This window comes from Vigna radiata, unplaced genomic scaffold, assembly GCF_000741045.1.
Source record: "Vigna radiata var. radiata cultivar VC1973A unplaced genomic scaffold, Vradiata_ver6 scaffold_155, whole genome shotgun sequence".
Classification (NCBI taxonomy): Eukaryota; Viridiplantae; Streptophyta; class Magnoliopsida; order Fabales; family Fabaceae; genus Vigna; species Vigna radiata.
Window position 1 is genome coordinate 515,656 of NW_014542915.1, and position 12,650 is coordinate 528,305.

Sequence of the window (12,650 nt, forward strand, 5' to 3'; positions counted from 1 at the left end):
AGGTGAGAACGCAATGATCATCATCCTCACTAAGTGAAGCTAGCTCCCAAGGAGCACTCTCAAGAATGGGAGGATAAGTCATATTGTTCTCAACATAGCAATTAGCAGGATGATCATAATCAGAGTAACATGCAGCAGTAGAATCATAGTCATAGGCACAGGCAGAATAAGTAGTATCCACAAAATCAAAATAGGTAGACATGGGAAAGGGGAAAAAATAAAAATGTAATGAAAATATGCAACGAAAGTTACCTAAATGCAACAGACATGACAAAACACACAAACAGAACGACACACTCACAACACAAGACAAAACACAACACACACTAACACAACAAAAGACCTAAAATTGAATCGTTGGTCCCCGGCAACGGCGCCAAAATTTTGATGAGTGTCGCACCCCATGCCAAATTTAATGTGCATAAAAGAATGCAGTATAACTAGGAAGTGACTCCTAGGTCGTCTCTCAAGGACCAACTACGGTTCAGAATCAGGTCTAACACGAAGTGGGGGGGGTTGTGAGGTTTTGTGAATGCAAAAGAACTAAATTAAGACACAAATGCAAACAGAGATGCAAACTCAGATGTAAAAACTAGTTCAAAGACAGAATTAAAATGGTCAGTCATTAACTCAATCACTATGCTTCCAATCACAAACTAACACAATAAAGGAGCTACTCTAACTTCTAATCCAACACAGTTAACCAACTAAGCGAAGGCTAATTATGTTTTCATAAAAGCGAACTAAGCGAACGAAATGTTAACATTAAATCCAATTTACACCATGCAGTTTCATCAACTAAGCGAAGACTCAACACCAACTAGGCAACTAAGCGTATACCTAATTGCAAGTGCAAATACAGATTTCACATTAACCAAGTCAGAGTGGCAAACACAATCACAGTCCAGGAATCTCAAGGAAACAATGCAATTNTATGAATGACCAACCCGACTAACCTAAGCTAACATCACAACTAAATTAACACAACCGAAGAGAACATACAACATAGTGAATAGAAACAGTAAATTAAACGGACCTAGAACAAGATGTATGAACTAATTAAAATGCAACAAATAATAAAGAAACACTTGACTAAAAAAATTGAAATGCACATTGCAGCAAAAATGGAAAATTGCAACACTTAAACTATTAAATGAAATTCATATTGCAGCTGGAATAATAAAGCAATGCTTTTTCTAAAATAAACTAAAGGTGCTTCTAGAATAAAAATGTAAGACCGTGCCATCCATTCCAAGACATTACGCAGCTTGCAATTAAAACAAATGAACCAAAGTGCCTCCCGGACGTCACTATCTACTAGCACTTGAACTAAATTACCGTGGCAGCTGAATGCAATTAGACGTAAGCAGCTGAATGCACATTCCAATTAAATAAAATAAAATCTCCATGGCATGGATGCAAGCAGCTATGTGCCTCATATGAAGTCCATGAATCACCGTTTTTCTCTATTTCTAATTCAAGTAAAATGAAAATGTGGTCCAGCCGTTTCATCCAACAACATCACCGTCCAGCTCCAACTCTCTCCTATGGCGGAGGCAGCAGTGTGCGTACAGTGGAGGCTAGCCCCTCTTTGGGGATCTCGTTCAGAGAAGAGACTTTGAGTCTCGTTTGAGTGAAATGTTAGAATGGGTAGGGGAAACAGAACCCCTAAGTTCTGCTGCTGGGCTAGATCTAGATCTGGTTCCTTTCACTTTTTTTCAAAAGAAAAAAAATAACCAATTTCCCCAATTCTTTAAAGCACGTGCCTTTTCAATTTAAATCCTAAACAAATAATTTAAGTTCACGTCATAAAGTGATTATATGCCACGTGTTTCGAAAATGACACCTCTTCCTGCCAGCAAACACGAATTTTAACATCGTTCAGAGAAGTTAACGGAACGGACTTAATTTCTTTAATTTTTCAAAAATCAGGGACCAAATTGATCATTTTGAAAATACAGAAACCTACTTAAAGAAAACCAGCAAAAATAGGGACTACCAAATCTATTTAACCTTATTTAAAAAAAAAAAAAACAACCAATAATACCACGCACGTGACAATGTCAAAATGGTATTAAAACAATGGTGTCAAAATATCGATACACAAATCAAAAAATACTCATGAAATTTTGTAGTTTAAAAAAAAAAAGAGTAGTATCAAATAACTATAAAAGTTTTATGTGTCCCAGAGTATTTGTCATGTCATAGACAATCACGACGAAACAACTTAACCTTTATGCTTGAAAATCGCGAGGTAATTCGTAAATGCTACAGTCACAATCAGTGTTATTACACAATCTTTTGAAGGTGACAAAGTCAAGCGGGCGGTGGAATCAATTTCACCAAATAGAGGACAATCCCAAAAACGAAGCTACATCAACTATCATACTGTTTTCCAACAGAAAGAACAAGGTGCATCTTCCATGGCAAGTTAGCAACAAATTTGGGATTAGGGACCATATTCTCAATATCGTAAAATAAAAAAATCGTTGATTGTAACAAAGTTGATTATGTATCCCCTTTTGAGGGTCTTACTAATTCAGGATCATAGCAGCAACTTTAATTTTACGTGTTCCTATGGACAAGTTCTTTGAAATAGGAAAAGAGCCAAATCAAGTCTCATATCATATATGATATGAGCTTTGTGATTAGTGTCGGCTAAGGCAAGGTGACCCTACTGCCATTCTCATCACGCCCTTTCTCTGTGTTACCGACAGAGTAGTGTGTGCTTCCAATCGTGTGAATTTTTCTGCATGTATAGAAAAGAAGCTCTTGCTAGTTGTAAATGAAAATCCACAGCACACAAATCCCCATTATACATTTTTTTTTTCATGTCACATTTATTGTTTCTGTAATTTGGGGTTGTATTATTGTTGAACACGTATTCCTTTCAACTCTATTTTTCTGTAATTATTAATTTATACATTGTGTTTAAGTGCAGCGGTGGTTACAGTTGGAAACTTGGTAGTGCCTTCTACTCTATACCAGATACATGTCTTCTGATTTTGTGGTTTGCAAATGGGAAACCATACTTTAATTTCCAGTACTGTTTGGTACCCTAGTCTCTAAATTTTGTTAGATTCATGGGACATTGGTCAGGGGTCCACGATACCAAATATTTGAAGAGAGCACTAATCTTTCTCTTTCTCTCCATTTTTTATCTCTAAAATTACTCACAATCTTTCATAAAACTTAGTTATTTGTTTATTTGGGGATTATATACCACTTTTGACTTAGACAGTTTGTATATTGTTAAATGTAGCCAAATATGGTAAACACACATCTTCGTAGAGAAAAACTCTGATCAAATAATCACTCTGATTGTTCAGCATCTGATTTTCAACCTTCACGCATTTATAAAGTAATGATTTTCTACTCATCTGACAACTGAGCCAGTGGTCAATTATGGAAAAATCCTACAACAATGATTTGAGAGCCAAAACCATGTAAAAGAATGATATCACCTCTACCTCAAAATTTTAAGATAACAAGTTTATAGGTTCTTTTGCTTATATATCACTTAACTTTCTGATTTTTATTTATAGTAGAACTTAGATTCACACTTAAATTTCAACAGTAATTTGGTGTTTCAATTCCTTTTCTTGATTGTTTGAACTCTGAGGCTATGCTTATGAATCATCCATCAGATTGTTATTTTTGCGAGTCCAATTATGCGTGTGCCCCCTGATACGAAGATTTGGGACCATTATTGATGGATAGTTCCTGACCCACCTCATTCATGAAATTTTCATAGGTTAAAACGCACCATTACTCACTTGGCCCACACCTCTTTCACCTTAACTTATTATTTGTGCATTCATTTATTTGTTTTAGTTCTGGCCTCCACTTACAGTTATGCTTCACTGAATAGTAACAGACACAATAAAGAGGGAAATGGCACGGTGAAAAGTGCAAAAAATTGGGTTAATCCAGCGAGTGCTTTCAGAGCTCTGACACATCTATCAGAAATGCTTATGCTATTTGTGCACCAAATTTCAGACCCCATTTTCACAATTTCTCAGTTCAGAGAAATCAAGATAAAATGAGTATTGAGACATGTATTCTTCTTCTTTTATTAGTTATTACTTAAAAAGGCACTGATATTAAAAGAGTGCAAGGAATATTGTTCGTAAATAACATCATTGCATTGTATTTAGAACTATTTATTTAGAGAGCCATGCAAACACAACATTTAAGGCACCCATCTACCCTCTTCTGCATACCATCAGCTTTTCTATGCTCTCACTAAAAAGTTATCTGACATTAATAATGAGAAGGAAAGTAGTTGCATTGGGAAAAAGAGAATGACAATTTAATTGAGCCAGCAAAGTGTAATTGAATGTAATCCAACAATTAAACACCATCCATTCTGTCTGTAATTGATCTATAATCTATAATTAATTCTTGCTATGCTTAATTTTCTAATCCCTACCCAATTCTCCTCAGTGTCACAGTTAATTCTTCATGGAGGGACCCACTCATTTTCTTATTTTCATCAAATTGTACTGCCATACTCTCATTTCAGATGCACTTTCTTCGAACAGTCCCTCTCATTTTCACTCTCTCACACTGCATTTATAATAGCGGCATCATTCTGCTTCCTGCTTACATTTTACCTCACTTACTCACCTTTTCCTTCATGGCTCTGATACATCTCTTTGCTATTTTATTCTTTGTGGCCTCCCCAAGCAATGCTTACTGGCCACCTTCAGCTAGTTACAGGCCAAGTTCCAAATTCAGGCCTGTGAACTTCTACAAAGGGTTCAGAAATCTTTGGGGTCCTCAGCACCAAAGCATTGACCAAAATGCATTAACAATATGGCTTGATAAAACCTCAGGTCTGAGTCTTTAGCTTAAACTCACTTTCAATTCATAAGCATCAAACAAATATTTATGTGATTCAAACGTGACACATCTCTGGTTAGCAGGAAGTGGCTTCAAGTCAGTTCGTCCATTTCGATCTGGGTATTTTGGTGCTTCCATTAAGCTCCATCCTGGATATTCAGCAGGAGTTATTACATCGTTCTATGTAAGTTACAGCCAAAGGATTATTTTTACTAAAGTATAAGTTTATTGATGGAAGTTTGTAGCTTTCACATTCATTTTTTGTTCAAGTTCACAAATGATTTCATAAATGACAGCTTTCTAACAATGAGGCACATCCTGGCTTCCATGATGAAGTGGACATTGAGTTTCTTGGGACCACATTCGGAAAGCCTTACACTTTACAGACCAATGTTTATATAAGAGGAAGTGGTGATGGCACCATCATTGGCAGAGAAATGAAGTTCCACCTTTGGTTTGATCCTACACAAAATTTTCATCACTATGCTATACTTTGGAGTCCTAAGGAAATAATGTAAGTCACTTTACATTTTACAATGCATACCTATATTTCCTTCCTAGTTAGAGAAGATAGGGAAGGAAACATTTCATTTTCCACTGAAGCAGATAGAGAGAAGACTACAGTTATCAATACTATGAACATGGAACTATTAGAAGTGTGGGGTAAAGTAAAAATCTATCCACTCTGATACACTTTATGGCCTCTGAAGTTATTATAAGATTACTTTCACACTTTCCCCATAACTTTAAAGTTTACTTTTCATGAATTAACACAGTAATATGAAGATTAATGAGAAATTATTGACAATACACCATTCTTTACATTGTAAATACAAGTACTATGTACTCAAATACAATTTACATACAATAATCAGAAGATATATCATTATACAAAATTGTGTAAAATATTATACAATCACTTCCACTTTATACATATGTGTGTGTATATATATTAATCAACTGCGTTTACTCACATATCAGATTCCTTGTGGATGATATTCCCATAAGGAGGTACCCAAGAAAGAGTGCAGAAACATTTCCACTACGACCAATGTGGCTTTATGGTTCAATATGGGATGCCTCATCATGGGCAACAGAAGATGGAAAATACAAAGCTGATTACAGATACCAACCTTTTGTTGCAAAGTACACTAACTTCAAGGTTGGTGGTTGCTCAGCTTATGCCTCTCGTTGGTGCCGTTTAGCTTCAGCCTCACCATATCGTTCTGGTGGCTTGACCAGACGCCAATATTGGACCATGAGATGGGTGCAAAAATACCACATGGTCTATAACTACTGCCAAGATCCCAAAAGAGATCACAGACTAACACCTGAGTGTTGGGGGTAACACTTTCAGAACTAAATAATTAGTCTTCTATAATAAACTTCTGCAATGTTTGGTGTGTTAAATCATGGAATGGCTCATATAAATTAAATAATATTATGTCTTTACTGGTATCCAACGTTATGTTACACCAAAACGAATAATTGTGATGTGTTTGATGTGGTAAAGGAAATTTTGAAGGAAGTTCGGATTTGGTGTAACAGGTGCATAATATATTTTACTTACATAAGTCATTTATCACTGCGAATACTGCATAATTTTACAGTTGAAGAACTAAACATTATCTCTGATATATGTTGTTGTATCTCTTAGAAAGTTAATTTTTTAATGGTGATGACATGAGATGCTGCTATTCCTTGGCAACAACATCGATGCAAATGCACGGATCGAAAGTTCAAGGGCCCCCCCTAGACAGAAGAAATTTTGTAAAATTGTATGAATTTTTCGTTTTGTAATATTTCTCTTTTTGGGGTTAGAACAATGAAAAAAAAGAGACAGAAATGTAATAATAACATCAATTTGTGGTATTGAAGAGGCCAGCGTGAGTGCAAATATTATAAGCATACTCTTCATTTAATAATGAAAATGAGAATTTTCTTTCTTGTTGAAGTGTTGCCTTAGAGTGGTACGAAAACAATTACAATGTCATTTATAACAAAAACTCGTAAGAGTAACATTAATAACAAAAATAAGTGTAATAAACGTTTAAGTTATGGAAGAGTAAGCTTCTCCTCGTAAGTTTAAAACTTGGTAGTATTTGCTTTATGGAAAAAACTAGTGCTGCTTTTCTTTATCATAATAGTAGTGTTTGAACAAACAGCGCACTCCTCTTATGTATGACAATAACACTTTTTAAAACATTTTTTGAATTTTAAATTCTTAAAGGCTTGGGAATCTATCCAAATACCAATTGTTTCGGTGTAAATTTTAGGGACCGAGACGCTAACCTTGATGACATGGCTCCGCTGCTTCCTGGTATTCGGATGAACTGAATTAGTGGTTCCTTATGCGCTTTGACCGTCCGTTCTCCTTCAATCCCAATCGTCCGGCAATCTCCAAAATATGGCCGAGGGGGGGGGGGGGTACCTGCAAAGGCACTCCGACGCTCAAGTTAGGCGTGTTATAAGGGAAGAACCTCAGTTCTTTAGAAGGATTCTCAGTGGAAGAGAGTGAAATCTCAATGATATGAGTAATGTGTATGAGAGGCGTGAATGAAGCATACCTGGCTTGTGACCCTAGCTCTTTTATTTATAGACCTGGAATTGATATAAGATAAACCCAACAAAATAAAATATAAACAAACTTACCGGATATAAACAAACTAACCGGATGTCTCGTAATAGATATTATTTAATGTTTTCAGTAGATCTCACCCAAACCCTAACGGGCCCAATAGCGAGGCGGTCCACTAACGGCCCAATTATAATGACGGTCCACTAACGACCCAATTATAATAGCGAATGTCAGTTATAAACAGACCGGGCGGTACAACCGGCCGTCGCGAGTACCGTACCGTACATCATCCCCCCCAAGTCTTTGATAACCGTTCAGATGATAGCGGTTATCAAAGGACTTAAAAGAGGCTTTAATGCGACATTTGAATGTTGTCGTTTCATTTTTTGAGCAGTTACTTGAGTTTCCCGCTTTTAGGGTAGTGGTATAGTCGTCGAATTGTAGCCGTTAGATCAATATCATCCAACGGTGTGTGGCGTGAGCAGCAGTTTCATCATTACTGTGTCAGGTTTTTTGTTGATGAACATAATCGTCATTTCTGCTTTTGCGCTCCTCCTTCTTCGAACTTCTCTTTCTTCACTCTGACGCGTTGCACTTCTCTAAGGTAACCATGGCTTCTCCTTCGTTTTTAGATTGTACTGCATCTCGTAAATAGGAAAAGGGGCGTGATGACCCGGTTAAGACAACGGAGGGCATTCGAGTTGATGAAATTTCATCCGTGCTTTTTGGTGACAGAGTTTTTGTCCATGGTGGCATTGTGACTGAAGAGCCTGAAAGTTAGTGTTCTTCATCCATTTCTGACTATGGATGGGCTTCTCGCGATGTAGGTGATTATGCTAGCTTTTTTACCAGTAAGTTTATTCTACTAGATTAGGCAAACAACAGTTGTGTGCTCAGAACCCTAGGTTACCATTCTGCCATTAAATTAGTTGCTTGTCGGGGGGGATGAAAGGGTTTTTCATGGCCGAGAAGCATCTAGTGGGGATTTCTTTTATTTCTACTCTAGCTTGTTTTTTGACTTGTATATTAGGTTGCCTTTTTCTGAATTCCAAATGGATGTTTTGCGGGAGCTGAATGTGGCCCCCTCTCAACTTCACCCAAACACTTGGGGTTATATGCAGGCTTTTGCGGTCTTGTGTCAAATCTTGGCCATTCGGCCAACTGTTGGTATCTTCCTCTATTTCTTTAGGGTGCGTCCTAATGCCAAAAGGGGCTGGGTGTCCTTGAATTCTGTTGCCAAGGATGCCATTCTTCAACTCTTTGCCGACTCATTCAAAGATTTCAAAAAGCAGTTTTTTCAAATGTCTATTACCGAGTCGGGTCGACCATTCTTCTCTCGTGAAGATGGTACTCCAAAATTCCCTTTGTACTAGACTGGAAGTCCTCGGTCAATAACTTCATGGCCACGGGAGAAAATGACTGATGCTGAATTGAAGGACCTGGATATGCTGATCGGGTTGTCACGTCCATTTTCCTCTCGGAAAATAATCAGCTGCCTGGAATTCAACGACATGAATTTGAGGGTGTTTGGTATGTCCTCTGAATGATTTCAATTTTGATGTTTCCAAGCAGAAGGTTATGTCCAAGACTAGTGAGCAAACCATGGCTGAGAACTGTCTAGAGTTCTTATTACGGGGTTTGGCAACTGCCTATAATCTGGTATATGCTTCTAATCGAGGGCAACTGAGAACCGAGGTGGATCGTTTGAAAAAGGAGTTAGAGGAGGTGAAGGTTGCTCATAGCCAATGTACCCAGATGATGGTTGAAAGCCATGTGTTGATGGAGAACCTAAAAAAGGGTGGTTTAGAAATGAGGAATGCATGGGATAGTTTTGCTGCTAATTTGAAGGTTGCTAAGGAGACTATTGTGAACTTGACAGCGGATTGGATCCGTCAACGATTTTTATAATTGGGCGTCCGGATTGGATCCGTCAACGCTTTTGATAATTGAGCGTCCAGATTGAATCCGTCAACGCTTTTTGTAATTGGGCATTCGGATTTGATCCGTCAACGCTTTTGATAATTGGGCGTCCGGATTGGATCCGTCAACGCTTTTGATAATTGAGCGTCTGGATTGAATCCGTCAACGCTTTTTATAATTGGGTGTCCGGATTGGATCTGTCAACGCTTTTGATAATTGAGCGTCCGGATTGAATCCATCAACGCTTTTTATAATTGGGCGTCCGGATTGGATCCGTCAACGATTTTGATAATTGAGCGTCCGGATTGGATCCGTCAATGCTTTTGATAATTGAGCATCCGGATTGAATCCGTCAACACTTTTGATAATTGGACGTCTGGATTGGATCCGTCAACGCTTTTGATAATTGAGCGTCCTGATTGAATTCGTCAACACTTTTTATAATTGAGCGTCCGGATTGGATTCGTCAACGCTTTTGATAATTGGGCGTCCGGATTGGATCCATCAACGCTTTTTATAATTAAAACGACCTCCCCTACAAATATCTGCAGTTATCGTGTAATATATTTTTCGGAACATACATCACATATCATTTATAGAGCAAAATATTTGAAGGTTCATATGGAAAAGAATAACAGCGTTAATAAGGAAAACAATAAACTGAATTTTAGCTATAGTAAAATTTAAGATGTGTTGCGTTCCAAGTTGATACATCAAGGCTTGATGCATTCTTCCAGATCCGTGAGATCAGAGGCTTGGAGAGGCAAAGTAGCGGATGTAAACCAATGGAACAGTACCGTCCATGGTGCCCAGGCGCAGATCTGTGGCAGTTCAGAAACGGAACTTGAATGGAGGTATATAAGGTGATGGCAGCGGAGGATGATGTTTGCAGATGCTATTTGGTATGGAGGTTAGCTTGAAGAGGTGATTACAACTCAGAAAGCTTCCACACTAGGAAGAAAGTTGCAAGGGAGAAGCAAGCAATGAGGTGACTCTCGGAAAAGAGAAAGGTCTATGCATTTCACCAGAGTTTCTCTAATATCATCCAAAAGTGAATACATGGGCAGCCAAGGTGAGTTATATAGACTCCTCAACCTTTAGCTTGGTGATGAAAATGTGTTCAGCCAATATGAATCACGTTTCCTAACTCTAAGACATGTGCTAAATGTGCTAGCTTCTAGAAACTATATGTAGTAAACGTTTATTCTATTTCTAATATAAGAAAGTTCCCGGTGCACCCCCTATCAAGCTAATCTCACCCCTACATGTGCATAAAGGTCTCTTTTACCCCTCTCCATGTTTTGGCAGCTTTGTAGCATCTCCTTTATCTCCAATTTTCCATCCAAAGATAGCAAAAAGTACTGAACCTTTTGGCGAGTACTCTTGTTGTATTTTCTTGATCATTCCTCGAGTGATAGGACCTTGATGTGTCACCATGTCATCCCTTCGTGTATCATCTCCTCCCGCTTGAGAAGGATTTGACCTCAAATCCATAGGAACATCATCTTCATCAAAATCATAACCTGCAAAAGGTTTAAGGTCAGATACATTAAAGGTAGAATGAACTCCATAGGATGGTGGCAGATCTATCTGATAAGCATTGTTATTTATCCGCCGTATCACTCTAAAAGGTCCATCTCCTCGAGGATTGAGTTTGGATTTTCTTAGTTGAGGAAACCTTTCCTTTCTAAGATGTATCCAAACTAGATCACCTTCATTGAAGATCAACTCTTTTTTTCCTTTATTATGCATTTTGGCATATTTCTCATTTTGTTGTTGAATTTGATCACGAACCCTTTGATGTAATTCTTTGATAAACTTAGATTTAGATACCCCTTCTTGATGAACAAAGTCAAAAGAAGTTGGAAGAGGTATTAAATCCATAGGTGTCAAAGGGTTGAAACCATAGACAACTTCAAAAGGAGAAATTTTAGTAGTTCCATGAACTACTCTATTGTAAGCAAACTCTACATGAGGAAGATAATCATCCCAAGATTTGAGATTTCCCTTTAGAACTACCCTTAATAATGTGGAGAGAGATCTATTTACTACTTTAGTTTGACCATCTGTTTGAGGATGGCAAGTAGTAGAAAAAGATAACTTAGTCCCTAATCGAGACCATAAGGTTCTCCAAAAGTGACTAAGAAATTTAGTGTCTCTATCCGAAATAATGACTTTGGGTAGACCATGAAGTTTCACCACATCTCTAAAGAATAGCTTTGCAATGTTGCTTGCATCATCTATTTTGTGGCAAGGTATAAAATGAGCCATTTTGCTAAATCTGTCCACTACCACAAATATAGAGTCAAAACCCCTAGCAGTCTTGGAAAGTCCTAATACAAAATCCATACTAATTTCTTCCCAAGGGTTGACGCGACATGCAAAGGAGTGTAAAGTCCATGAGGCATTGATTTAGATTTTGATTCCAAACAAGTAATACACTTAAAACAATGCCTTTGAACATCCCTTCTCATGTGAGGCCAAAAGAATTTTTCCTTTAACATGCCAAGAGTCTTTTCTACCCCAAAATGTCCCATTAATCCTCCCTCATGTGTCTCCTTGACAAGGAGTTTCCTATGTGATCCTTGAGGAATACAAATTTTTCCCTCTTTAAAAAGATACCCCTCTCTCACATAAAAACCTCCTTGGGATTTGTTGAGACATTCCTCATACATATGAGAAAATTCAGGATCTTGTGAATACAACTCAGTGATGTTATCAAACCCAAGAATTTGAGCTCCCAATGTGGCTAAAAGATTAATTTTTCTTGATAAAGCATCCGCCACCACATTGGATTTTCCTTTCTTGTATTTGATAACATAAGAGAATTGTTCAATGAATTCTAACCACTTAGCATGCCTCTTTTGAAACTTGTGTTGACTCTTCAAATATTTGAGTGATTCATGATCACTATGGATGATAAACTCCTTGGAAACAAGGTAATGTTCCCAAGTTTGAAGAGCATGCACAAGAGCATAAAGTTCCTTGTCATAGGTGGGATAGTTACAAGAAGCCCCATGAAGTTTTTCACTAAAGTAGGCAATGGGGTGTCCTTCTTGTAATAATACCGCACCTATTCCATGTCCTGAAGCATCACATTCTAACTCAAAAGTTTTTGAAAAGTTAGGAAGAGCTAGAATGGGTGCTTGGGTGAGCTTTTCTTTGAGTAACTCAAAAGCCTTTTGTTGCTTGTCTCCCCAAATAAATGTAACATCCTTTTTCACCAATTCATTGAGAGGTGAAGCTAGACTAGAGAAGTTAGGCACAAATCTTCTATAAAAACTTGCCAAACCATGAAAACTCCTAA

At 37.6% G+C, this 12,650-nt stretch overlaps 1 protein-coding gene across 1 annotated transcript; it reads left to right on the plus strand.

Moving 5' to 3' along the window:
- The first annotated feature begins 4,491 nt into the window (after positions 1-4,491).
- Positions 4,492-6,303, plus strand: LOC106752511 (probable xyloglucan endotransglucosylase/hydrolase protein 32). The gene is made up of 4 exons (XM_014634205.2): positions 4,492-4,838; positions 4,929-5,029; positions 5,142-5,359; positions 5,827-6,303. The coding sequence occupies exons 1-4, from the start codon at positions 4,526-4,528 to the stop codon at positions 6,191-6,193; spliced, it is 999 nt and encodes a 332-aa protein (XP_014489691.2). The 5' UTR covers positions 4,492-4,525; the 3' UTR covers positions 6,194-6,303.
- Positions 6,304-12,650: the final 6,347 nt, after the last annotated feature.